Below are 27,062 nucleotides of genomic sequence, written 5' to 3'. Positions count from 1 at the left end.
GCCCACTTGAAAAGCGGGCCCCTCTCAGTCCATTTTCTACTTCTTATCACGTTGTTTGTTTTCACATTTCCTTGCCAATAGCTATTGAAATATTTTATTTTGACAACTATCATTTTTCAGGAAGAGAATTGTTAAGCCTGAAGAAAAAGCCATTTTGAGGGAAAAAAGAATGCTCCCTCTGATCTGTAACCTTTTCCATTCAGCAAGCAACTTAATGTGCACTTGAATTCTCATAAAGAGACACTTCAGAAGCACAGCTGTGTTGTTGATTTCAATACTGGGGAATTCAATTGTTCTGGATGTTTCTTTCAAGTTCCTCAGCTATGCAGGGCCCTTAATTTATTGCCAGGGAAATTCATTCACGAAAAAAAGAAAACAAACCCAGCTTCTCTTTATAAAGTGAAAGCTTTCAGAAATCAAAAAGATGTTCATACAAACGCGCAGTTCTACCATTCCAGGTAAAGGCCAAAACTTTAGGCTCGGTGGGAAAACCCAAAGGATGTAGTGCAATTCACGGAAATAATATACAGAAAAGCTATTCAGTCTGCTCCAAGGCTCTCCGTCAAGCGTAAGCGGGCCTTCCGAAAGCCACATTTAAAGGCTGGTCTTCGAAGCAGCGGTCAGCATGCGCATGAGCATGGCAAACTCTCAGGCGGTTTTCCATCCTTAAAACCCTACACTTGAAGGAAGAACTCCTCAAACATGCTTTGTGGCCATGGCCAACTGAGCAAGATTTCTGCTTCGCAGGAGACACTGTCCCTACACCTGACTCAGCTCACAGAGGGGTGGGCGGTGGTGGGGGACAGACTCGCCAGCCCCGTCACGGGAGCTTCTTGTCCCTGCCGCAAGCCGAGGTCCTTACTTCAAACACACCCCTCAAGCTGAGCTACACAGGGCCGTTCTGTGGACACTGTAACATGAAGAGCTCCTACGTGGGGCTCAGCTTCCAGTGTCTTCAGCAGCTTTGTACTCCTGCCAGGAGTAAGCCCTTGGCCCGGGTGTGCGGTTACGGAGGAAGATGAGATTAAAACCCCCGAAGCTATTTCCAAATAATCGAGAGCGAGCCAGCTACAAACATCCTCCCTCGGAAAGAAGCCCTTTGTTTCTAAACTCATCTCCTGCCTCCAGCAATGTGCGTCTTCAAACCCTCAGAAGGAAGAAGAAAGAGAAAACTCCTACTGAGTAACTACAGGTCAGCTGTGCCTGCATGGAGACCCAGAGACCCGGCCCTGCAGCGGCGGCAAGGATGGAGGAAGGCTCGGTGGGCTCCCTGGGGTGGCCGTATCTTTCTGAGCGTCCCTGGAGCAAGCAACGCCCCCCACCCCACCCGGTCCTGGCCCTGCAGACCTGGGGTCTAGCCAGCAGGGATGAGGGAGCCGTCTCCAAGCCGCAAGCAGGACCACCTGCTGCCAGGCCAGGCGAGGCCGGGGATGCGTCTGGATGCAGCTCAAAGGGCAGCCTTCAGTCCTGAATGCCTCCCAAGGTCACTGGAGCTGGCCCAGAAGCAGGGAAGGCCTTCTGCCCTCCTCACGTTCCCCGCCCAACTCAGGAACCAACACGGTGAGGGACAGGAGGTTACTCTTCAGTCACTCAGTTGTGTCCAACACTTTGCGACCCCATGGACTGTAGCTCACAGGCTCCTCTGTCCATGGGATTCTCCAGGCAAGAATACTGGACTGGGTTGCCATTTCCTTCTCCATGGGATCTTCTCAACCCAGGGATTGAACCCGGGTCCTGAACTGCACGCAGATTCTTTACCATCTGAGCCACCAGGGAAGCCCGTCTGACTCTTTACAACCCCATGGACTGCAGCATGCCAGGCCTCCCTGTCCATCACCATCTCCCGGAGCTTGCTTAAACTCATGTCCATTGAGTCAGTGATGCCATCCAACCATCTCATCCTCTGTCGTCCCCTTCTCCTCCTGCTTTCAATCTTTCCCAGCATCAGGGTCTTTTCCAATGAGTCAGTTCTTCGAATCAAGTGGCCAGAGTACTAGAGCTTCAGCTTCAGCATCAGTCCTTCCAGTGAATATTCAGGACTGATTTCTTTTAGGATGGACTGCTTGGATCTCCTTGCTGATAAACGCTGGGAAAGAAACCGTTCTGCCCCTTTCCTGTGCCGGCCAACACGCCCCTCTTTTCCAAGAACCCCCTCCTCTAGACGGTGGATGGTGAGCCGCCCCTTCTCCGAGTGCCTGCAGCTTCTGCACAGAACTCCCAGGCCCCCAACAGGGGTGTCAGCAGAGCTCTGAGCAGATGCGGACGCCTGGCCCAGCAAACGCTTGGGGAGTGCTGCTCACGGAGATGGTCATTAATAAGAAATGAGGAGTGGGCTTCCAGGGAGGGAGGGTGGATCGAGTGTTCTCTGAAGGACAAGACCCATGGGAAGGACCATGGGACCCACGGGATGGACCACCACGATTCACTGAAGGGACGGCTCTGATCACGTCCTCAAGGGTCTCACCCGGTGAATGACTCTGTCTCCAGGAAGCAGGTGTCCACAGGGGCTAAAGGGGCTGATTTCTCTCCAGGGAAGCCCTCTGCCTCCTGCAGCTTGAGCTCCATTGAGAGTCATGAGTCCACAGCCAGAAGGAAAGACAAGGCTGGCCGTCCACTCCTGAAAAGCTGTGCAATTATCCATCAGCTCCTGACCGACAGCAGGCAAGGAAGTGAACTGACTTGATGGAAGCTTACGAAGGTGGGTGAGGGGTCCCAGAGTCACGAGGAGTCACCGTGGTGGGGGTGGGGAGTAGCTCCTTCCCCACGTTGGGAGTCTCCCCGGAGACTGGTGAGCAGCTCCCTGGTCTATACTAATGAGCCCAAGCATCTCTTCCTCTGCTCACTGGTCCTTTTTCTTCCCTGAAAGTCGCTCAGTCGTGTCTGACTCTTTGTGACCCCATGGACTACACAGTCCATGGAATTCTCCAGGTCAGAACACTGGAGTGGGTAGCCTTCCCTCTCTTCAGGGGATCTTCCCAACCCAGCGATCGAACCCAGGTCTCCCGCATCGCAGGCAGATTCTTTACCAGCTGAGCTTTGTCCTTAGGGTTTCCTCATTTATAAAATGCTGACCGTTCAAGACTTCTGACTTTTTCTGCTAGATTGCCTCATTATTCCAGTTTTCGTATTGATTCATAAGAATTTGGGTGCTTTGCATTAATGACTTAGAAACACATAATTGTGAAATAAAAGAATCCTTTGGTTTGAAGGTCTTTCGGGCAGGAGTGGGCCGGGGGACGTGGCAGGCGGGCCCCTCTGCTCCACTGCAGTCAGCCATGAGTGGACACTCCCCGCCCTCCTCACAGGCTGCTGCCACGCGTGTTTGCACCAATTCATAACACACACACACATGCATTCGAAGTGACCGTTAGTGTTTGCTGCTAAGTTTTAATACATTTTTCTCATCTTCAAGTTTCTAGACAAAGTGCTCCTATGGTAAGTGTGGTGTGAACTCCGGGGCCAAAGACTGCTGTTGAACGCTGGCGTTTACCTGAGTATAATGAACTGCATGGGAATCACGTCTGTCCTCTACGGAGTGGACCAGGCACGCCAACCAGAGCAGGTGTGAGCCAGCATGCCAGGGAGGGGAGGATGCCCCCGGGGTGTGCGGATGGAGCCTGGCCAGCAGCGTGCCCGGTGTCAGGCACGGGCTCAGCAAAGTGACGCCCGTCACCATGCCCTTCCACGTGGCTGGTGACGAGGTATCAACAGCTGGGAAGAAGCTCTGCCACGTCAGCAAAAGCCCAGCATAAACTGTGCGTGTGTGCACGACCCGTCCTCCCAAAACGCCCCTGCACGGCCTCCATACACGTTCTGAGCACAGGCGCCTGCTTCCCTGCCCATGTTTCTGCAGAATAAAAGCATGAATACAGCTGGGGATTAGTAGAATCTTTTCATAACTCTGGCCAAGCTGCAAAACCAAGCCACAGAAGTGAAAAGGAAGGTGCTCCTACAAGGAGGAGCCTGGTCTCCAAGGAGCCTGCCCCACCCACACCGCACAAGTCCTCAGAGACACCCCTCCCTGCCCCCGTGGCATTTTCCATGCAATAAACACCAGATTCGGGAAGAATCTTCCTTCCATACCCATCCCTTGAACCAAAAAATCCACATGGACAGTGCAAAAAAGGAACATTTCTTACAGTAAAATGTGGCTGCTACCTGGTTGGAAAAATCAATGTGAGTGAACAGTAGGGTGTTTTGATCCTAGAAACGAAGTATTACAGGGAAATTATAAGAAACCTGGCCAACTTCGCTCATGGTTCTCTAAGAAAGTGCTTTCAGACGCTACTTAATTTTTCAAAAGGTGTCTCTAACATCAGAGAAACAGGTAAGTCTTCCACTTTCTCCCTCATAAAAAAAGGCTCAACGCGACTCAAAATGCTGGTACCTGGTTGAAATGAAATAAGCATTTGCAAGCATCTTTCAGACTGAGGGACACAGAGCCCAACTCATTACGCTACTTTTTTTTCCTCTCTTTCATTTACTCCATGAGTTTGTAAAAGAATTATTAGGTGCAAATGTTAGCTCACTAAAAACATATTTTCAGCAATTTTTAGGTATTAGATGACATAACAGTTTTAAAAATAAATATATTTTAATTCCACATTATGCACACCCTCTGGCTTCTAAGTGATGACCAGTCACTTGAAATATTAGGTTTTGTGTTACTGTTAATTACGCGTGTCATCATGGTGAAGCAGTTATGAGTTCTGACCAGTGACTTGGCTCCTGCTATAAAAGTCTGAACCATGGGCAGAATTTCTAATTATAAGATGCCTGCTCTTCAAACAGAAAAGAGGCTAGAAAGTAAACTCTAAGTACAAATGCCTCAACATTTTATGTAAAAATTCAGGAAGATGTTTTGTATTGTTACATAACATGTGTTTTTCCTTAGTAAGCTTAATCCAGTATAGTTGTGACACATAGATCATGAAAGGTCTTGGTAAATGGTCTGACAAGTCTCCATCACCAATTAATCAAAACTCAAGCTGCAGACCATTTTCAAATAAAAATGATCTGAATCATTTATAACATTTGGTAAATTATTAATGGAAAACAGACCCTTTTATAGATTATTCTCCCGCCAGTGTTATTACCTTCAGTACATCAAGCCCACTTATGAGTAATAAAATAACACAAACAAACCTTCTGGAAAGGGATCTGTGAAGAATGATCTGCTTTTTCTTTGCAATCATATACATACAAACCCAGAAACGCTCGCTTCTCTCAGCCAACGAAAACATTTGGTCATTTCTGCTGTTGACCACAGTCCTCGCGGCCACTCCTAAAAATTACGAGTCCCGAATTGCCATAACCTACGCTGGTTCAGAACCAGATCTTCCATTTGTTTAAGCTTTCTTGAAAACAGAGGTCTCATAATATTTTGGGCTTTGTCCAGTGACGCAAATGTATCCCGATATTCCCCATAATCCCACCTAAACTGACTTCCTTTGCGGTTACGAGCAGACATTAATAAGACAGTCGGCAAGCAGCCAGCAGCCTCAGCCGCGGGTTCGCCGCACAGGCCGACAGACCTACCGGGGCAGCGGGGCGTCTTGTGGGCCACGGCGGTGCCGCCGATGGGTCTCCCGTTGGGCGTCACACACCAGCAGTAGCCCGTGTAGCTGTGGCACTGCACCTGCGGGGAGGGACAGGCAGGCGGTCAGTGCCCGCGGGGCGTCTGCGGCCCACCGGGCCCGCTGCTCCTCCCGGGGCCCCAGGAGGCCCAGGGCTTCGAGGGCTGCGTCTGGACACCTGGCATGGGCCCCACGATGCCCTGGACCCGGATCTGAGGGGTGAAAGGAGCCGGGGGTGTTTGCACCAGACGCCGTCTAATCCCCCACCAGCCCTCATCTTACAAGAGGGGGTCCGAGGCACTGAGCGGTCAGGACACTTGCTCTGGGTCTGCCCACTGGCCTGAAGCGGAGTTGGGGACAGGAGACGTGTCCAGCTGCCAGTGAGATGCTCCATCCTGGCCCCACCTGCCCCCCACCAGCCAGCCTGAGTTGGACGCCACCCACAGCTCCAACCTCTCTCTGTCTCTCTCTCTCCTCCCTGAGTCTTCCAAAGGTCAAGTGATTGCTTTAAAAAAAGGCACAGAATTCACATTATTGGATGAAATCTAAAGTGAAAGTCGCTCAGTCGTGCCCAACTCTCTGCACAGTCTGTGGAATTCTCCAGGCCAGAGCACTGGAGTGGGTAGCCTTTCCCTTCTCCAGGGGATCTTCCCCACCCGGGGGTGGAGCCCAGGCCTCCCGCACAGCAGGCGGAGTCTTCACCAGCTGAGCCACAGGGGAGCCTGTGCTGTTGTCTGGCTCATGACAGACCCTATCTGGTTTGCTTTTTTCCATCTAAAGTCAATACGTCAGTTAGCAGGGCATCTCAGGAACTCATTTCCTTTAAACAAAATGACAGTGATAACATCGACCCGTTCCATGTGGAGACCTGGGTGCTTAGATGCGGCCACTGGCGGACCCAGAAAGGCAGACAGTGCTTGTGCCCCTGACCTGAGGCCTGGCAGGGGCCCCTCCAGAAATGACATCGCACTGGGGCTGGGGTCTCTGCTGTGAGCGGGCCGGCGGGACCCCGTCCGCTCCCCAGGACAGGAGCGCCTGCTCCGAGGAGGGAGCCACTGCCCCGAGGGGGAAGGCGGGGCCAGTCCCCGGGAGAGGCCGCCCACCTGGCTGTAGGTCCCGTCGTCGCTGCACTCGGGGATGAACACCTGCTGCAGCTCCCTGCGGGCCTGCTCCTGGGTGTACTTCCTCTCGGCCACGCACCTGGACACGTCTGTGGGGAGGCACAGGGCAGGGTGGCAGTCAGGCCCCTGGAGACGCCCAGCAGAGGCACCACGTGGGCGGCCGGGCTGCAGGGACCTCACGGGGCGGGCAGCTGCAGGCGGGCACCAGTCAGGGTGCCAGTGTCCCGGACGGGAGGGCCAGACCTGGCGGGAAGAGTGGGGTGTCCTCCACGCCCAGGGAGCCAGGAGGCCGAGGCTCCAAAATCCACCAGGCTTGACCGTGGTGAAAGGCGGACTCTACTTCCTGGACAGCGGAAGTCAGGTGGTACCCCCACGGGCCACGGACAGGCTCCAGGACCCAAGGACATCCTCCGGAGCACACGGCCAGGCCATGTGCCACGTGGGGGCCACGTCTGAGAGCTATGGTAAGACTCAGCTCAGGGACACTGGCCTGGGCGTGGGAGGGCAGGCACCCCCGGGGCACAGGCCGACTGGCCCGTGGCTGCAGTCCAGGGGGCCCGCGCCATCTGTGTGTACCCTTGTCCACCCTGCAGGCTCTTGCTTCTGCATCTGAGTTTCTTAGCATCTCAGAGTAACACCAGCTCCTGCACTTCCAACCTCACGTGGAAAATCCAACAATACGTCAGATTAAAGAGTCAAGTATCTTTATCAGCCCTCCTGGCACACTGAGCACAGATTTCCACACATTCACGGTGAAATATCCACTGTGATGACTGGATGGAAAACACGAGGTTCCTCCTGTTCCTCGGGAGGATACCCCTGGGACTTCATAAACTAGCAGAAAAGGGAAAGACGGGGGCAGTCCCCACCCAGCTCCCGACGCAGGTGTCAGGAAACAGCCGCCAGGACACACCGTGGAGACCTGGTCACGGTGAGGAAGGCGGCCCCCACTCACCTGCTCCATCTGAGCTGGGCACCAGAGCCTGCTCGGCCCTGACGCTTATCTCGGAAGCCTGGAGCGAGTTACGGGGGCTGCGCTGAGCCCCAGGAAGGGCCCATTGTCCCAGGACTGCAGGCCAGCTGAGTCTGCGTCCACCACGGAGAAGGCCGCCCCCACCAGCATCCCGCCTGGGGCCCTCACCCCGAGCACAGGGCTTATTTCTGCGGACTGCCAGCCCACGTAACTCACTTGAATCTCACAAGTCGAAAAGAATGGCTTTCCCCATTTTTCTTAAGTGTTTCCAGATTTAAATTACAAGTTGTCTAGGTCTGAAAGGCCCTCTGGACGCTGAGAGATACTGCTTCAAACGTGTCCACCGCCCAGCATTTTTAGCGGGTGACGCTCTGCTTGCCCAGGAGTAAAATCTCCTGGCCATGACGAGACGCCATCTGGGGCCCAGCTCCAGGCTCGGGGCTCCTGCCCCGCGGTGCTGGGCCTGAGCACAGATGCTGCTGCTGGGGGCCCTCATCTCGGACCCCAAGCAAGCGCCGTGGGGCCGGCCCTCGCACGACGGGCCTGTGCGCCGGGGGCGCGTCGATGCGGGCTCTCGTGTCGTGATCTGCGTTCCTGCCAGCACTCAGCAACATGTGGTTTTAATACAGCCTGTGTTTTCGCTGAGGAGAAAACAGTGCTGTGCTGGACTTCTGTCCTCATTTTTTAGTATAACCTGTGGTTTGACTGTCTCAAAGGAAAAGTGATATGCGTTCCCAGCCTGCGAGGTCTCCACGAGGGTCCAGACGAGTTACAAATTACTCCCAACAGCTGAACTCTCGCGGAACATGGCACAAGCACATACGTCGACCAAAGAACCCATGGGCCTCGCTCCTGTCTCCAATGCCGTCTTCAAAAGAGTGTGTTTGCCACTGATCGGGGAGTTCTCAAACCTCTTATGTGGACAGAGCGTTAAATTCCGGTTTACGCTGGCACATGGCTGGTGACCCAGGCATGGGGAGCCAGGAGGACTGTGCAGCAGGAAATGCAGGGCCCATCCCTGAGAGCAAGCCTCTATCTGCCCACCAACCCAGGGCGCCGCTTGCCAGACCACCTGCCACACCCCAGACGTCTAAGTCGCAGCGGCTGCCCTCTTGAGAAGGGTCTCAACAGCAGCCGCGGCTTCCACCCGACTGAGACACGGGGCCGATGCCCGGCGTGTGTTGTCTCGTTCTGCTCATCGTTTTCTCTCTGTTGCAGAGTAACATAGATTCCTGTTCACAAGCGTGTCTGTGCATCAGGAGACATGGGTCACAGAGACTGTCACGATGCAACGCTCGCTCTAAACCAGAAACAAGCAGCCACGTTTCAGAGCGGCCATTTCTAAGGATGCTGTCCTTTAAACAAGAAGCAAATCATTTCCTACTTTGCTAAAATCAGTTAATCGGATTAAGCGATTATGGGAAGAGACAAATTTGCTGCCCATTTCATGCAGAAGAATTTTGGAGAAGAACAGTCAAAAGGGCCCGAGGAGGCTCAGCCAGAACGTCAGGGGCACTGACATTTCCCGGCGGCCCTGAGCTGGACAGCCCAGAGCCTCAGCGCTCTTCTTGTGGGGCCCCCGTCCATCACACACAGGACGATGCTGGAGCATGACCCTGAAGGAAGGGGACCGTGTTCCCTTTAACTCTTCCTAGGCGAGTCCTCACCCCAGAGCCCCCAGCCCGCTCCTTACTGAGGAAGAAACTCGAGGGGATATGGGATTATTTACAGTCCATCTATGACATCTATGGAGAGGCGACACTGAGTAATTTTCTGGTCAACAGACCTGCTGACTCTGGACCCAGCAGGGCGACTACATGTTGGTGGTTCTGAGCATGGGGGGGTCGACGTTCTGGGGACACAGAGTTCTCTCCACTGGGTCCCCGTGGCCAGCACGGGGCCTCTGCACGGACCAGGCTGGGGCAGAACGAGCAAGGCCGATGAAGAAGCCAGCTCTCCATTGGTAGCAGCCGCAGAACACTAGCCCGAGGGTGGCTGGCTTCTTACTCTACTGGCGTCCAATGAAGCAGATCTTGTATTTCAGAAGTTGTGATACTTTACCAACCCGTCATTCTGAAGGCCAGACTCAGAAAAACGAAGAACTCTGTGCTGCGGTGTTCTTTGGCGTAAATGATGCGGAGCGCCGGGCTGTGACACAGGACCAGCAGGGCGCCAAGGAGGCTCCTCGTCTGCCCGCCTGCAGCCGGCCAGTGGGCAGCACCACAGCAAGAGCCCACGCCATCCCTCGACCAGAGGGAGCAGCTCAGAGCCGAGGAGAAAGGGGCCGAGTGTCTATTTTAAATAGGTATTATCATTGTAAACGCACAAAGACAGAAACAAATTAGACAGGAAAACCCAGGGTGCACAACTGGGGTGGCCAAGTCCTAGAGGCAAAAGATAAAGTGCAAGCCACAGCACAAACATACGAAAGTGTTCAGACGTTTCTGACATGTTTATCCAGGAAGCAACCGGTCAGAGCCGGCTCTGTGAAGACCATCCGTGCATCACACAGCTCCCCGGGCAAGTGGTCTCGGGATCCTTTTGTGTGAACTTTGGCCTCGACCTTTGCGGGAAGGGGACAGCTGAGGCCGCTCCGCGCTCGCCCAGCTCCCCCGGTGAACTGTTGGAGGATACAGGTGTTGCTGAAGCAGAGAAGTGTTTTGTTTTGTTTGTTTTTACAATATTTCACAAAGTCCTGTGGTATTTCTGATCCTGGTTTGAACATGAGAGCAACGGCCCCACCTCTTGTGTCTGCTTTCATCAAGAGGGTGCGTCTAACATCAGACCTGGGAGAACACCATGGAGGGTTAAGGCCAACAGGCCTGGGGAGGGTTTCTGCAAGGGACAAGTGCCAGCATGACTAAACCGGCCTGAACCACACGCGTGAAAGGCCTCTCAGAGCCTGCATGTGGGTGCAGAGTCTGAGGACACGAGGCAGGAAGCAAGGGCACAAGCCTGGCCAAAAGGGCCTGGCAGAGAGACACACACGCATATGCACACAAACACACGTGTACATATGTTCTTGCAGGACACACACAACCTCCTCACACGGAGGTGCCTGCCCACATATACACATGTATGTGAACCTATGCACACAGGCACACACATCACACACCTGCAGACTCCTCCGTGGAAAGGCTCTTTTTGCTGAAGAAAATGCTGGCAGGTCAACACCGACTTCACCTCAGTTCAGCTCAGTTCAGTCACTCAGTCGTGTCCGACTCTTTGCGACCCCAGGGACTGCAGCACGCCAGGCCTCCCTGTCCATCACCAGCTCCTGGAGTTTACCCAAACCCACGTCCAATGAGTCAGTGATGCCATCCAGCCATCCCATCCTCTGTGGTCCCCTTCTCCTGCCCTCAGTCTTTCCCAGCATCAGGGTCTTTTCCAATGAGTCAGCTCCTCACATCAGGTGGCCAAAGCATTGGAGTTTCAGCTTCAGCATCAGTCCTTCCAATGAATATTCAGGACTGATCTCCTTTAGGATGGACTGGTTGGATCTCCTTGCAGTCCAAGGACTCTCAAGAGTCTTCTCCAACAACACAGTTCAAAAGCATCAATTCTTCAGTGTTCAGCTTTCTTTATAGTCCAACTCTCACCTCCATACATGACTACTGGAGAAACCATAGCTTTGACTAGACGGACCTTTGTTGACAAAGTAATGTCTCTTTTTAATATGCTGTCTGGGTTGTTCATAACTTTCCTTCCAAGGAGTAAGTGTCTTTTTATTTTATGGCTGCAGTCACCATCTGCAGTGATTTGGGAGCCTAGAAAAATAAAATCAGCCACTGTTTCCATTGTTTCCCCATCTATTTGCCATGATGCGATGGGACCGGATGCCATGATCTTAGTTTTCTGAATGTTGAGCTTTAAGCTAACTTTTTCAGTCTCACTTTCATCAAGAGGCTCTTTAGTTCTTCTTCGCTTTCTGCCATAAGGGTGGTGTCATCTGCATATCTGATATTATTGATATTTCTCCTGGAAATCTTGATTCCAGCTTGTGCTTTCTCCAGCCCAGCATTTCTCATGATGTACTCTGCATAGAAGTTAAATAAGCAGGGTGACAATATACAGCCTTGACATACTCCTTTTCCTATTTGGAACCAGTCTGTTGTTTCATGCCCGGTTCTAACTGTTGCTTCCTGACCTGCATACAGATTTCTCAGAGGCAGGTCAGGTGGTCTGGTATTCCCATCTCTTTCAGAATTTTCCACAGTTTATTGTGATCCACACAGTCAAAGGCATTTACATAGTCAATGAAGCAGAAATAGATGTTTTTCTGGAACTTTCTTGCTTTTTCGATGATCCAGCAGATGTTGGCAATTTGGTCTCTGGTTCCTCTGCCTTTTCTAAAACCAGCTTGAACACTGACTTCGAGCAACCAAACTGTGCCCTGGTCCTGGGCACTGTCGCCAGATAACAAAGCCTCCCTGGAAGGTAGAGGGAAATTCAGAGGCCCTGCCTTCTTCCGGGGCAGGTCATCTGAAGCCTAGGCAAGCGGTCAGTGATGCAGCTTCCAGTCCATTTCTCGGCTCTCCAAATATAAGCAAGAGTTGCTGACCACCACACGTCCGTGATCAGAAAAACCTTCAGAGAGATAGACTTCCTCGTGTTCGCCTGACCCAACCCCCTGTTTCAGAGATGAGAAGTCAGGTGCAGCCCGCCAGCCTGGCATCTCGTCCTGGTTGCATGGTTCCCTGACCTCTGGGAGCTCGGGGTGTGCAGAGGCCAGGAGCTTACCACCCCAGCCCTATCTCTAACCATGTGGAGACCCACAGCACCTCCTGCCCCAGACTGGGGAGGGGAGAGAGGCCGGTGGGGCCATACCAGTCCTGTTGGGCTGCACGCCTGCACCGCTCTCAGGGTTTACATCGTGCATTTTAATAAAGTTACAGTAAAAGCACACAGAGCACTTCAGAGAGGGCACCACTGTACCGAGAGGGGCTGACCGGCACTCTCAGGCCTTGCAGAAATCCACTGGAAAACCTCGGTACTCTCCGTGTGTGTGGGTCATGCCTTTCACAGAATGTCCAGCAACAGAGCTGGGGCCTGAGCTCTCCCTGCAGGACCAGCAGAGTCCATGTCCCACCCAGGTCATCAGGACGTCCCCCGCAAGTGGCCCGGGTCATGTGGGTGAATGCAGATGGTCCCATGGACCCAGGGCCCAGCCTGCCCTGAGCATGCTGAGGAGACATTCGCCACAGCAGCCCGACTCGGACAAAGGGCCTGTAAGCAACCCCAAGGCTTCTAGACCAACGGTCACTATTTGGCCGGAGTGAACGCCCAGATGTGTATCACTCAGGTTTTTCACAGGGAGAGAGTGAGGGGTCCAGAAGTCATCACAACCATGATGGCGTGGCGTCCATCTGCACAGCATTGCAGGCCCTCCGTGCTCACGTGCTGATGACACTCACGCCCACGGAGACCCCAACATGGGCACCGGTCACTCTGCGATGACCATCAGGACAGCACTTGTGAGATTCGGGCAGTGGAGGAGGATGACAAATATCAGGCATCACTTGGCGACAATGTTCCTCCTACATATCCATCACTCAAAAGACCCGGGTCTTAGAATCTCCAGGAAACTGCTTTTGTCAGAACCCTGTGTGACCATGTGTCAGAAACCTCAGAATACCTCCAAGATCGCCTGGCATCTGACTTTTCTTTTTCTTCTTTCTTCTGTTTTTTTAATTTAATGCCAGAGATTTGCTTGAAAAGAAAGACAGTCCCAATGGTCTTAGATCAAAAGAAAAACATTAATGAGTTTGCTGGGTTCTAAAAATACAGACTCCACAAATTTCAAAGAAAATATGAGAAAAACCCATCGGTGTAAACCACTGCACTTCTGTTCAAGGTCAGCAGAGCATAATATGAAATGCGGAAAACATTTTCATCCAACTTTAACCAAATACTGAAATATTTCAATCGTTTCCAAATTAGAACATCCATAAGAGACTGGCCCATGAAGCTGTCACCCATCAAATACATGGAAATGTCCTCAAAACACGCAGCTTCACAGTCACCAACTTGATACTTGAGTCACCAGCCAATTTCAACACCAGGAACAATTTAGGGCAAACGCGGATGAGTCTTCACATTCCCTGCGGTGGAAGGGTCTTTCGGCCTGCTTCTCCACCTCTCACCATCAGAGCGGAACACGCCCGAGCTGGGCTGGTATGGAGTCTAGCCAGCGCTCTTGGACAGAGCGGGGCAGCAGCAGCTGCCCACTGCCGCCAGGATGCCTGTCCGCCCACCAGCACCAGGCCCCTCCTGTTCATACTGAACCCCCACCATGTGGCCTGGGGTGGGCTGGGGGTGTTAGATGCCAGACTTTGGGCGACAGGACGGGGAAGTGGCCTGAGAAGCAAGCCAGCTGGTATGAGGGGCCCATCCCGTCTGGGGAGGTCCCGCTCCCGCTCTGAGCCCAGATCCAGGGAGAGGCTGCTTATGCAGGAAAAGTCTGCTGCAGATGGGAAACCCCTTTTCTGTGGCCCCCTGCGGACCAGACTCAGATCACCAGACTCAGAGACGGGGGCTGAGAGCAGACACCTCAGAGCCCCAAGCCTGCCCCCCAGATCTACAATGTCGGGGTCCCTAATGCCCACGTATTTCAAACTGTGCTGTACGACTGACAGCACCTCTTTAAAGTAACTTCATATATTTGCCACCCCCAGTAGCTGAAGCGCCAAATAAACTTGATCTTGAAATTCACAGGTGTCTTCACATTCTCTTTATTTTAATCCTTTTGATTTGAATTAAACTTGGTTTTAAGAGATAAGTTCTGTTTTTACCTTCATTGCTGTTGTTCAGTCACTAGGTCATGTCCAATTCTTTGTGACCCCATGGACTGCAGCATGCCAGGCTTTCCTGTCCTTCACTGTCTCCCAGATCCATGTCCACTGAGTCAGTGATGTTATCTAATCATCTCATCCTCTGCTGCCCCCTTCTCCTATTGCCGTCAATCTTTCCCAACATCAGGGTCTTTTCCAGCAAGTCAGCTCTTCTCATCAGGTGGCCAAAGTACTGGGGCTTCAGTAACAGTCTTTCCAATGAACATTCAGGGTTGATTTCCTTTAGGATTAATTGGTTTGATCTCCTTGCTTTCCAAGGGACTCTCAAGAGTCTTCTCCAGCACCACAGTTTGAAAGCACCAGTTCTTCAGCACTCAGCCAAATCGTTAAAGAAGATTTGGACTTCTTTATGGCCCAAATCTCACATCCGTACGTGACCACTGGAAAAACCGTAACTTTGACTACACGAGCCTTTGTCGACCACGTGGTGTCTTTGCTCTAATGCGCCGTCTACGTTTGTCACAGCTTTCCTTCCAAGGAGCAAGTGTCTTTTAACTTCATGGCTGCAGTCACAGCAGTAGTTTTTAAACTTCTTCTCCCTTATCTCATTTTTTGTCATAAATTTATGGCATGAAATTTCTTCAGTGAGATGTGAGAATTCCAACCAAGGGAGAACTCCAGAAGAATTAGGCTGGATCCAAACACAAGTGAGCTGCAGATGGCGTTCCCAAAAGGCCGTCTGTGCTTAATGCCAACTTAACCTCCTGTCCGAAAGTGAGGCAAGGCAGACTCTGCAGAGTTCCAAGTGTGAGGTTTGGGAGAGTCCACCCTGGCAGATGGACTCAGACAGACTGACGGATGGATGGGCCTCTGGCCTCAGTGTAATTAATCCGTCTCAGACACCCACAGAGACCATGGCCAACACAGAGGTTTAATGTGGCAGCTTCCTCACAGTCCTCCAACTGAGTGTCTGATGGGAGGTATCACCAAGAGGATATCTGATGGGGCTGTCTAAAAGAACAGGGCACCAAAGAGGAACATAAAACTCAAACCTCACACCACATCACCTGTCCTCATGAGTTAAGCCAGCACAGGCCACTGTTTCTAGAAATTTCTCTGCAGGGAAGATCCCTTGATACTTGAGACTATTCTTGGGTCACTTCTCATTTCTCAGCACAGATACCTGAGGTGTGTAATGGCCATCAAGGCATAAAGTTACATCCAAGTTTCTCGCAGAGTGACGTGTTTAGGGCACACTAATCGAATGCCAGGAGGAAGGTGGGTGCTGGGCTGCCCGACGCCCGTGGGCAGAGGGTCCCATGAGGTGCCAACAGGAGCAGCACCCAGGTCCAGGGAACAGGCAGCTCCGTCTCCGTCACAGGGAGAAGTGCCTCGGACCTGCCCGCTAGGCTGGGTGGCACTGTGGGAGGAAAGCAGAGGCTGGCCAAGTGCAGGCCCAAGGCACCAGCTTCCCTTCATTTGAGCGGTTGTTGGGCTAACAGCTAGACACCGCAGGACGTGGTCTCAAGGGGGTTTTAGCCTGTGTGGTCTTTTGTCCTAGATAATAAGAAAAAAAAAAGTTAAATCTCTTTCTTAAAATGACTCTATTTGTGTTTGAAACGTGTTTTGCTGAGTCAAACCTTTCATTAACATGGGAAACCTTTCAATGTTTTGCTCTAAGTGTGCTTGTTAGCTCTAAATCCGCTTCTTAAATCAGGAAAACTGAAAATTACAAGTGTAAAATCCGTGCCAAAAAAGAAGAGGAAAAAAATCCCTGAAATCAGCACAGGCGCTATTATGCATGCCCCACACGCTATGGAAGGTGAAATGAGAAGGGCTTGGAAGAACCACTTTAAAAACGGGAGCAAGGAAGAATAATTTCAGGAGACTCTGGAAACATTCTGTGAAACATGGATGAATTTGTGTTGCAATGTGTGACGTCATAAAACATTCTAAGAAAGAAGAACATTCAACAAGAATATGATGATTCAAAAACGACCCTTACCGCTACGCGCCCTGACAAAGATTCACGAGCAGAAACTCTTGACTTTTTACACAGGAAAACTTGACCAGACGAAGATAAAGCACGTGAACGTACGTCTCAGGGCTTGGCTCTTGAACAGTGATGGAAGGAAACTTACCTTTGCAGTTGCCTCGATAAGCAATTTCTAGCTGGGGGTCTTTGCACTTGGCGCGCTGGAACTCGCAGCGGGACAGGAAGGTCCTCCCGTCGGAGGCGCACAGCGGCTTCTGGGCGGAGCCCCCGCAGTCCAAGCTGCAGTCTTTGTCCTTGTCTTGGTCAACTCTCAAAAACTTGGAGGAGAAAAGAAAAAAGAATCCAGACATCTTAAGGAGTGTTCTGGGGAATGCAGGAGGCTGCCTAGGCCACTTCGCGTTGAGGGAGTGCCCCAGAACCACGGTGGGAAGCCCGGAAGCCTCTGACCTCCGGGGTCTCAGTCATCCGGATAGCTGGTCGTTCCCGCTCTGCTCAGCATCGGGCGTGTGAACCTCTGAAGGCTGCACCACTGGCCTGGGACACCGCCCAGGTCTGCCCTGGGACACACGCGCTCTGTTTACTCTAAGAGGCTGCATAGCAATGCTGTGCTTTGAGTCTGTGAATTCAGTGCCTGGGTGACCCCTCCATTCACTACATTTTGCCGTAAGCTTGGAAGTCACGTGTGTCCGGACCCCCTGTCTTTCTGGAATTGGGGGGCAGGCCCTCCCTGCTGGACAGCACCTCACAATCTCATCCACACCCCAGGTACCCCTTCGTGTGGAAGGTCAGTTTCTGAGTAAGTGCCCTGGCTCCAGAGGGAGTTCTTTCCATGGGGTCTGAGGGGCTTCAGGGGCACTACAGGCACACAGCCCCTGCCCTGGGGGCCCCTCCTGGATCCCTATCCTTGCCTTGGCTCCTCTGATGACCTGGACACACAGCTTCAGAGCTCAGGGGTCTCCCAGCGGGGCTCAGATCTGGCCACCAGCCCCCACACCTGCCCCCACACCCGCCGCCACCCGTGGATGGTGTCCTCTGCCACCTCAGCTTCCCAACCCCAGTCCTGTCCAGTCCTGCTCACCCCAGACACAACGACCAACACCAGGCTGACTCCAACGCTGCTTCGTGTTAGAGGACGTGGCCCCTGGAGCATCGCCTGCTCCACACAGGCCTTTGCTCTGATTAACGGAGCAGCACTGAGTCATCAAAGGAAAGAAGGCCAGCGCTGAGGTGTGGCCACTGCTCAACACTCCACGGCGTGTGCAGAGCCCTGGGCACCGTGGCCATTTGAACGGTTTACCCAGCGTGTTTGCCCCCATAATACTTGGCTCCGCTCACAGCGCCCCCTCCCCTGTTCAAGTAGGAGCCGGAGGAAGAGAGGCAATGGAGTTCAGCAGAAGCTCAGGGACCTCATCGACCTGTTCTCCCGTCAGGAAGAAAAAGAAAGAAAAGTCTCAAACTCCGGGCGCCTCATTCCTTGAGAAGATAGACACCCAAACTCGCCCCTTTCATCTCCGAGTGTCCTGCTTGGCGACATGTGAAGACCAATAACGCCGAAGCTGAGGTGAAGCCATGGGGAGGGAAGGGCCCTGGGTCTGGGGGCCAGCTGCCCAGGGAAGCACATCCCTCCTGGGGTCCAGGTGGGGTCCTGGGGAAGACGGGCAGTGAGGGCATCGTGGCCAGGAGCCTGTGGGTGACCACTTCTCTACCTGAACCTCTGGGAGCTGACTAAGGGCCATTTCCTAGGTTTCTGGATGAAGGCTCCAGACACCAGGCCGTGCTCAGCACCTGAGCATCACGTCTTCATCCAGCGGGGCTCTGGGACGCAGGGGGCAGACTTTCCACACTCTAATTCTTCCTGTGAGTAAGTTCACTTGCTGAAATGATCTGTGCTTATTTTAACCAACAGGCAAGGGAAAAGAGATCATTGCCTTTCCAAGATTTTGCAAAAAAAAAATTATTCTTAAATACAGCAAGTACAGAAGCTTTCTGTGTGGATCAAAACAAACTGTGGAAAATTCTTAAAGAGATGGGAATTGCAGACTACCTTACCTGCCTCCTGAGTAATCTTTATGCTGGTCAAGAAGCAACAGTTAGAACCAGACATGGAACAACAGACTGGTCCTAAATCACAAAAGGAGTATATCAAGGCTGTATATTGTCACCCTGCTTACTTAACTTATATGCAGAGTACATCATGAGAAACGCTGGGCTGGAAGAAGCACAAGCTGGAATCAAGATTGCCAGGAGAAGTATCAATAACATCAGATATGCAGATGACACCACCCCAACCCTTATGGCAGAAAGTGAAGAGGAACTCTTGATGAAAGTAAAAGAGGAGAGTGAAAAAGATGGCTTAAAACTCAAGATTCAGAAAATGAAGATCATGGCATCCAGTCCTCTCACTTCATGGCAAATAGGTGGGGATACAATGGAAACCATGACAGACTTTATTTTCTTGGGCTCCAAAATTATTGTGGACAGTGACTGCAGCCATGAAATTAAAAGATGCTTGCTCCTTGGAAGAAAGCTATGACCAACCTAGACAGCATATTAAAAAGCAGAGACATCACTTTAGTGATGAAGGTCCATCTAGTCAAAGCTATGGTTTTTCTAGTAGTCCTGTATGGATGTGAGAGTTGGACCATATAGAAGGCTCAGTGCTAAAGAATTGATGCTTTCAAACTATGATGTTGGAGAAGACTCTTGAGAGTCCCTTGGACTGCAAGGAGATCCGACCTGTCCATCCTAAAGGAAATCAGTCTTGAATACTCATTGGAAGGACTGATGCTGAAGTTGAAACTCCAATACTTTGGCCACCTAATGTGAAGAGCCGACTCACTGGAAAAGACCCTGATGCTGGGAAAGATTGAGGGCAGGAGGAGAAGGGGGCAACAGAAGATGAGATGGTTGGATGGCATCACCAAGCCAATGGACGTGAACTTGGGCAAACTCAGAGATGGTGAGGGACAAGGGGACCTGGTGTGCTGCAGTCCATGGGGTCAAAGAGAGTCGGACACAGCTGAGCTACTGAACCAGAAAAAGCACAGAAGCACATTGACTGAATTCTGTCACTGCAGAATTTCAACCTCTTTTTCTTTTCGCTCTCCCTGAGACTGATTCGTGTCAGCCAACGTTCCAGCCCTGGCGGCAGCAGCTCCCAGGAGACAGGATCTCCACACGAGGGATCCTGTCTGCATGAAATGCTGCTTGTCTTTCAAAGCTGCCTCATTCTGCTCCTCACAAGCATCTAGTTTTCACAGACTTGTTCCTATGACTCACAGCTGGCTGGGACCAGAGCAGTTTTGTGCAAGAGCAAGAGAGACAGGGAGAGGGGCCACAGAGGAGCAGAGCTGACTGAAACATCCCAGGACCCTCCCAGGCCCGGCCCACATGGGAGCCCGCCCAGAAGGAGCGCCGTTCAATTTCAGATGAAAACAGGCAATAACGTAAATCCTGCTAATTTTTACGTATAAGAGGTGCTCTATTTGTATTTCCTGAAACCCTAAGACAAGGAAATGCAGATGACTTAGGGAAGACACCATAATTACCATTCTCTCTAAATGGAGGGCGACAGCCTCTCTCTTCTCAGTTTTGAAAAAGTCGAGCATTCAGGCGTTTGGGATTTGACTGTAATTCTTGGTAATTTAATGGTGTGGAACAAACAATGGACCCGTTCTTTCTCAGAAATGAGAGAACTCATACTTTCTCCACATTTCTCCCCCTCCCCACTTTTACCAGCAATTAAATTCCAGGGGAGTCAGTGCACAGAGGAAAGTGAGCTTTTCAAGGAGCTGGATTCTTTACTAAACAAAGCCCAGGGAGGAAAATAAAATATACCAATATTCCTCTTCTAAAGAATTTAGTGTTCACTAACGAACATGGCTGAGGGCCTTCACACTGGTTCTGATAAAAGGCCCTTTGTCCAGCTTAGAGGGACTCTGTTACCCCTGAGCAGCGCTATGACAGCAATGCCCTCGGGGCCCGAGCCCGTCTCTCTTCCGTTCAGGATGCAGTGCAGTCGGCACGTGGCGGGGGCGGGGTGCGGGCTAAGGGGCTGCACGTGCACATCTGCCCGCAGATCGACTGGCCGCAGCGCTAGCGAAAGCGTGTCCAGTGTGCACGGGTCACAGCCATGGTCCACATTCTGCTTAATAAATGTAGGGTTTAAACCAGAGGGAAAGTGGGAACAAAGTGAAACCGTTTAAGAAACGGATTAAACTCTTAATACGGACAAATTTTTCCCCTGCAATGTTGATATGTTGATGGAAGATGGCGTTTTTACAAGATAACACAGGGCATGGGTTAAATTAAGAAAAAACATCTCTGAATTACATAATCATGCAGCTGGAAGATTCCCCAAAGCAAGAACTTTCTAAATAATGAGCCACCGGAAAGCGAACATCGCTTCCAAGGACGTGTGCTTGCTTGATGCCAGGACGAGGCCCACACACCAGGGAGGGGAGACAGGTCGGAACCCGTGGTGCGTCCGGGGTGCAGGTGGATCTGGGGGGCTCGAGAGAGGACGTGACCTTGAACCACCAAGGAAGGAGGTGGGGAGGACGAGAAACACACACCCTGCTTTAAAGGGCAGCTTCACTTTAGACCCTGAGCTGTCAGATCTCAAGAAAGTGCTCCCTACTTTCTAGTGGAATAGAGAAGCGAACCCGTGACTCAAAGCCGGACAAGCATTTTCCAGCCGAGCCTGCAGCTGAGACGCTCCAGGGAAACACGGCTGCTGCGGGGTGTTCTCTGCCCAGAGACAGCCACCCCTCACTCACTCATTCTCTCTCTCACTCACTCACTCACTCATTTCTCATCCATTTGCTGGAACTAACACGCACCCACCCATGCATGTTTAAAAAGCACTCTACTTCAGTGTTTTAGCAGTCTTTGCCTCCGTGTCCCACTCTTCAGGGATAAAGCCTCGTATTTCTAGGGCAGGAGACAGTCAGGTCCGTCTTGAACTGGACTTGCCCAGTGACTGCTGGGGGACTGTCCTCTGTCACGCGTTTTCCTGGACTCTGCGAGGGTTCGGAGGAGGGCCCGTCCTCGCGGAGAGTAAGGTCCAGAGGCAACACACAGCACAGGGGCTCACCACCCAGCTCGGCCCGTGGGCACCGTCCTGTCGTGCGGGACACAGGCCTGGCAGGCCTTGCGAGGACAGCATGAGCGTCTGAGAGCGTGGGATGGGCTTCTGACTCCTGTGTGGGGATCTGAAGACTCTCACCCAAGAGAGCCTCTGAGAAGATGGGAAAGGAAGACAGCAGTGTGGAGTCCGAGCACAGAGACCCAGGGGAGCAAACCAAGAGCCGTGACGTCAGGGGGTCTGCCGGGGGTCATGCTGAGACTGGCCCGCAGACCAACGGGCCGGAAGGGACTGGGGCTCCCTTTCCTGCGACCACGACATTCCCAACTCTGCATTCTCCTCGCTGCATACAGATAACCCAGCGGACAGTCTGACAAAATGACCCCCACACTACGACAGCCCTCCAGGCCTTGATCATTAACTGGCAATTAGCATGGATGCCGTGAACCCATGAAAAGTGGATTCTGCGACGGCCAGACGCTACTCAGGACCTTCAGCACACCATCAGAGCCACCAGCACGGCAGCGGGGGGTCACGTGCTTATCTGCGCAGTGGGAGTGATAGCACTTTCTCTGCTGACCTTTGCGGTAGCCGTGCGAATGGCTAAAGCACCGAGACTCACGCTGTGCCTGAGAAGGACGAAGTAAACTGCAGGGCGAGGAGGGCATCTGTGTCTCCACGTGTGCACGGCCCCGCCGGGAGCTGCCGGCCAGGGCCGATGGATCACCAGGACGCGCTGGCCAGCACAGAGCCAGTGGGATGGGCTTCTACTAGATCCCCCCTTTTCTGATTTGGAAAACTAGCCGGCAACATAGGTGAAAACAGTAGACTGTGGGTCTTGCAGAGGGGATCTGTCTTAATACGTCACAGACGCTGAGTGAAACAGTGAGGGAGACCGCACAGCATTGAGAACAGGCGTCATGGCACCAGCATCATTTGGGGTCTCTTGATGGCTTTTCATTGTATTTATGGGACAGCTGCGGGGATTTAAAAACCAAGGGCAAACAATTGTGATGAATTCTTTTTTTTTTTTCAATTTTTATGACTAGATTTATGTTGTAAACCCAACAAACAGAGAGAAAGTGGACGACACTCTGCTGATAAATGCCGGTGTGGGTGGGGGTGGTCGGCACTGCAGGGCAGAGTGGGCAAAGGAAGGGTATTGACTTTGGAGACAGGTAGCTGGCTGTGTGTCCCAGGACAGTTGTCCTCTTAGCCAAATGATCCTGGCTTCTTCATTGTGAAATGAAGATGGTGGTAACACTAAGGCTTATTCCATCATCGTTATTGTGAAAAGAAGATGAAGGACGTGGATGAGGATGTCCTTGGAAAAGACACGGAGATGTGACCAGCAGGAAGCCCTCCCGGGCAGACGCTCGACCCCAGGCATCTTTGCTCTGGGCCATGTTCCCATCATAAAAGCTTCAAGTCTACTGGATGACCGCTAAGAGATCCTCCCATTTACAGTCATTTTCAAAAAGAAAATTAGGAGCATGAAGTCGAAAGAGAGGGAACTTAGGTGTCGAGAGGAGGGGGCAAGTTTTGCAGGAAGATGCAGGCATCGAAGGCAGGTGGGCTCCACGCTCAGGGTCCATGGGGAGGGGGTGCTAGTGCCCGGAGAGGGACCCAGCAGAGGAGCTGGAGCAGGGGCTGCAGGAACCCTGCCCAGAGACAAACACAGGAGCGCCATGCACCGCGAGCACACTCTAACACAGACCCACAGGGACTGAGCACACCAGAGCTGCGGCCCCGGAGCCTGGCTGAGAAACGGGAGCTCCAGGTGCTGTGGAATGAGCAGGCGTGGCAGGCACTGCCCCACTGAGGAGGGACAGGAGCGGGGCAGGCCGGGGCACTGTGTGCTTTACTCCCAGCGCTGCGGTCTCGCTCTGTCTGAGTGGACACAGACTGTTCAAGTTTTTTATAGAGCCCTTGCGGGCTTCTGGTCCCCGGGCCCAGCCCCTCTCTGGTCCTCTGAGCTCCAGGCACCCTCCACATGGTAAGTGTTGGTTCCTGACCCCACAGCTAGGGACAGGCGGAAGTCCCACTCCACGCCCTGCTCTGCAGATCTCTTCTCTTTTCTCAAAGCCTGTCTTTTTAATCTACTTTCCCTCCCTGCCTCCACATTAATATTTATTTCAATGATGAAAACAGATATCTTTGCTTCTTATTAGTACTTCTTGGAGATAAGAAACTCTTGGATTTTGATTGTTCCAGATTTGTGTTTATTTGAGAGTCAGTAGGAACTTTGTTACTCTCAGAAAGAAAGAAAGAAAGCGAAGTTGCTCAGTCGTGCCTGACTCTTTGCGACCCCATGGACTGTAGCCCACCAGGCTCCTCTGTCCATGGGATTCTCCAGGCAAGAATACTGGAGTGGGTTGCCATGTCCTTCTCCAGGAGTTCTTCCTGACCCAGGGATTGAACCCAGGTCTCCTGCATTGCAGGCAGATGCTTTACCATCTGAGCCACCAGGGAAGTCCTGGTGTTACTCTCAAACATCTACCTGTATTTTATTAAGAAGAGTTTGAGAGTCTCAAAATAAAATACAGGTAGATGGTGTTACGTGAGAGCAAGGATGATCTCTGATTCTCACTTGAAGGCTCCTGACTCGACATTCAACCCCACTCTCGAGGCTCAGAGACGATCAGCGGCCTTAAAGCCTCCACTTGTACAAGCCAGGCCTGTGTCCTCAGGGTGTCACCACACGCGGTGACGTGAAGATGTGTACAGGGGTCTCACCGGGCCCCAGCCAGCACTTTCTTCATGAGTTCAGTTACAGTGAAGTGCCAGTTCTCAACAGCATCCCGAGAAGAATCAAGGCGTAGACCAAATGGAGGTTTCACAGCTACGTGTTTTTCCCTGGCTGCAGTTCTGTGAAACCGGACGAATCTGGGAAGTGGGAGAACGTTACAGTGGACACTCGACCAACTGCTCACGAGCACCTGGGCCCTCTCAGGTAGAGATGGATGTGTCCATCCGTGAGGCCCGAGCCCAGCAGCGTGTCGGGTCTACAGCTGGTGCTCGGTAAGTGCTCACTGTCTGGGAAGCTGCAGTAACACGACCCAGCGGGACTCACCGAGGAGTGACCAGGCCCGAGGCAGGCTCAGAAGGTGTTTGAGCAACCAGACACAGGGGCACGGGGCTCGTAGACATTTGAGCGTTAGGAAGACGTCTGAACCCAGGCGTGCTTGCCATGAGTGTGTTGCAGCTGACACATCTGCTTGACGGCCTGACACGCCCATCTCTCCTCACCTCCCTGGTGTGGGATGCCTCCTTCCCATGTGTTCAAGATGCCTCCAGATTAAGGCACACGAAACATCACACACACACCCTGCCTGTGTCTAAAGGCAAAGGGGAAAATCAGCCTACAGAATAAGTACTACGCTCCAGTCTGATTCCATTTTCCAACCCTCCGCCCTGCACACTGGGGTCGGTTCTGTGTCCGTCGCTTCACCATCCACTGGGCCACCGGTCAACCCAGGGGAATCCCCGGTGTCCATCCCAGGGACCATCTGGGTACATCCGTGCATGCAGACAGGTCATGGGGACAAAGGCCCAGGGGCCTGGACCGCGCTCTGTGCACCAGCCCTGTGAGAGGGGCTGACGGATGGCCTGACTGGCACAAGGCCAGAGGCCAGGCGGAGATGGAGAAGGTGGCCACAGAGGTGCCATGCCGTGTGCTCTGTCATGACGGGGAGCTCATAAATGCCCCAACAGCCTCGCCCGCTCTGGGGCCACCAAGCAGACGGCAGAGGGCACCTCCATTCGCCCTCTGGCCCCCAGGAGACCAGCACACTCGCTGACGAAGTGACATTTCCAGAGGCCTTCAGCCAGGCTTTTTTAAGGTTCCTGCTCATTTTAAAGCATTTACAGCAAATTACACTAAAGTACATGGTAAGGCTATTAAAGAGACCTGCGCAGCAGGGGAAATGCATCCCAAAGCAGAGACACCAGAGAGCTTGCTCCCGAGCCAAACCTCAGGAGGCCGTGTGCCACATGGCAGGATGGTCCGCACGGAGGGCGGGGCGGGCGGGGTGAAGCAGGGAGCAGAGGGGCAGCCCTCTGCAGGCAGCAGGTGAGAGCGGCGCCACGAACAGGCTCCCTTGCCCAAGAAGCGGCGGGGAGACCGGTCCCCGGGCGGGGAAGCGGGCTCGCCCCAGGTCTCAGGTGCGTTCACGCAGTCCCGACTTCTTCAGGTGAGAATGAGCACATCACACACGCTCAGGGGCCTGGGACTCCCGGCGAGACCAGACAGAACCCTGGTTCAAGTCGGCATCCCAGCCCGGCGAGACCTTCCCAGCACCCAAAACATTGTCTGCACCCTCACCACACCCCGACCTCGTCCCTCCTCCTGTGAGGCCGGTCTGGCCCGTCCTGGGGCAAAGCAGGTGCCCGGGAGACGTGTCGAAAGCAAGGGTGTTTCGCTGAAGGCTGGGGGAGAAGCCGGCGGTCACAGGTCTGGGTCCTGCCAGATCCACACAGGTCCAAGGGCAAAGCAGCTCCCTCAGAAGGATTTGCTGCGTGAAAGGGAGGGAGTGGCTCCTGAGAGCCCGCGTGTCCAGACCTGAGCTCCCCAGCACCACTGCGGCACACGTGTGCTCCACGCTGGACCAGGCAGGGAGGCTTCCGGGGGAAAGAGGAGCCGGGAAGAAACCCTCCGCTTCCAGGCTGACCGCTGCACACCTACACAACCACCACCACGGGAGAAAGACACCCGCGGAAGGAAGTCTGAAGCCCGTTCTCTGTGGAAAGGAGCCAAGCGCCTTTGTCCACATGACCTGGGGACCAGGGCAGAGGCTGCCCCCTGGATAGGGTGCTGTCAGGGCCTGGAGGCTGGGCAGGCGGAGTTCAGGGGTCACCGATGAAGGACACAAGTTCAGGTGCATCAGTGACCAAAGAAGAGACTGAGGCTCCCAGGGGAGGTCACCAGCTCATCCACGATGCAGCTAGAACCAAACCAGGACTTGGGGCCCGGGGGTCTGCTCTTCACTGCAGTCCTAAGGGCTGGAAACCCGCCTGGGGGCCATGGCTGCACCCTCCTGCCCCAGGGCACCCACCCAAAGGCTTCACTCTTCCCCCATGTGCAGGGCCGGGTGTTGACAAGCAGCCTTGGAAAGATGCTCGGAAGAGGGGCTGGGGGCACAGGAGCCCCCCTCTTACGCTATCTCGTCTCTTTCCCAGGTCTCCCCCTCCTCCAGGCCTGCGGACGACTCAGGGATACCTCACATCAGCATCCACACAAATGGAAAGGCCTACGCCCCCATCACCTCGGTTTACACATTAAGCAGATTCTTCACATTTTTAAGAGTCCATGTTTACGTTAGGAGATAGCCAAGGCCCGGAGCCTTGGAGGAGAATTCTCCGAAATGGACCCTCTTCATCTCCTGGCACTGGCACCTCGCTGCTCAGCGTTATCATCCTCGAGCGGGAGCACTATCTCCGCGACGGGCGGGAACGGCCGCTGGCGCGCCTGCGGTCCATCACCGACGCCCGCTCTGGGCCGCCTCACCTCCTCCCAGGGG

At 53.0% G+C, this 27,062-nt stretch overlaps 1 protein-coding gene across 2 annotated transcripts in view; it reads right to left on the bottom strand.

Annotated features, from left to right (window-relative positions):
* Positions 1-27,062, bottom strand: part of SMOC2 (SPARC related modular calcium binding 2) — a 157,231-nt gene that overhangs the window by 92,063 nt on the left and 38,106 nt on the right. For both annotated transcript variants that reach the window (XM_027552068.1, XM_027552067.1), the window contains exons 2-4: positions 16,603-16,774; positions 6,680-6,786; positions 5,539-5,638 (exon numbers count right to left, since the gene is read on the bottom strand). In XM_027552068.1, the coding sequence (XP_027407869.1) occupies positions 5,539-5,638; positions 6,680-6,786; positions 16,603-16,774 (379 nt within the window). The remainder of the gene's footprint in view (positions 1-5,538; positions 5,639-6,679; positions 6,787-16,602; positions 16,775-27,062) is intronic.

Source organism: Bos indicus x Bos taurus, chromosome 9, assembly GCF_003369695.1.
Source record: "Bos indicus x Bos taurus breed Angus x Brahman F1 hybrid chromosome 9, Bos_hybrid_MaternalHap_v2.0, whole genome shotgun sequence".
Lineage (NCBI taxonomy): Eukaryota > Metazoa > Chordata > Mammalia > Artiodactyla > Bovidae > Bos > Bos indicus x Bos taurus.
The sequence above is the reverse complement of the archived record's forward strand: the minus strand, read 5'-3'. Positions and strand labels throughout refer to the sequence as shown.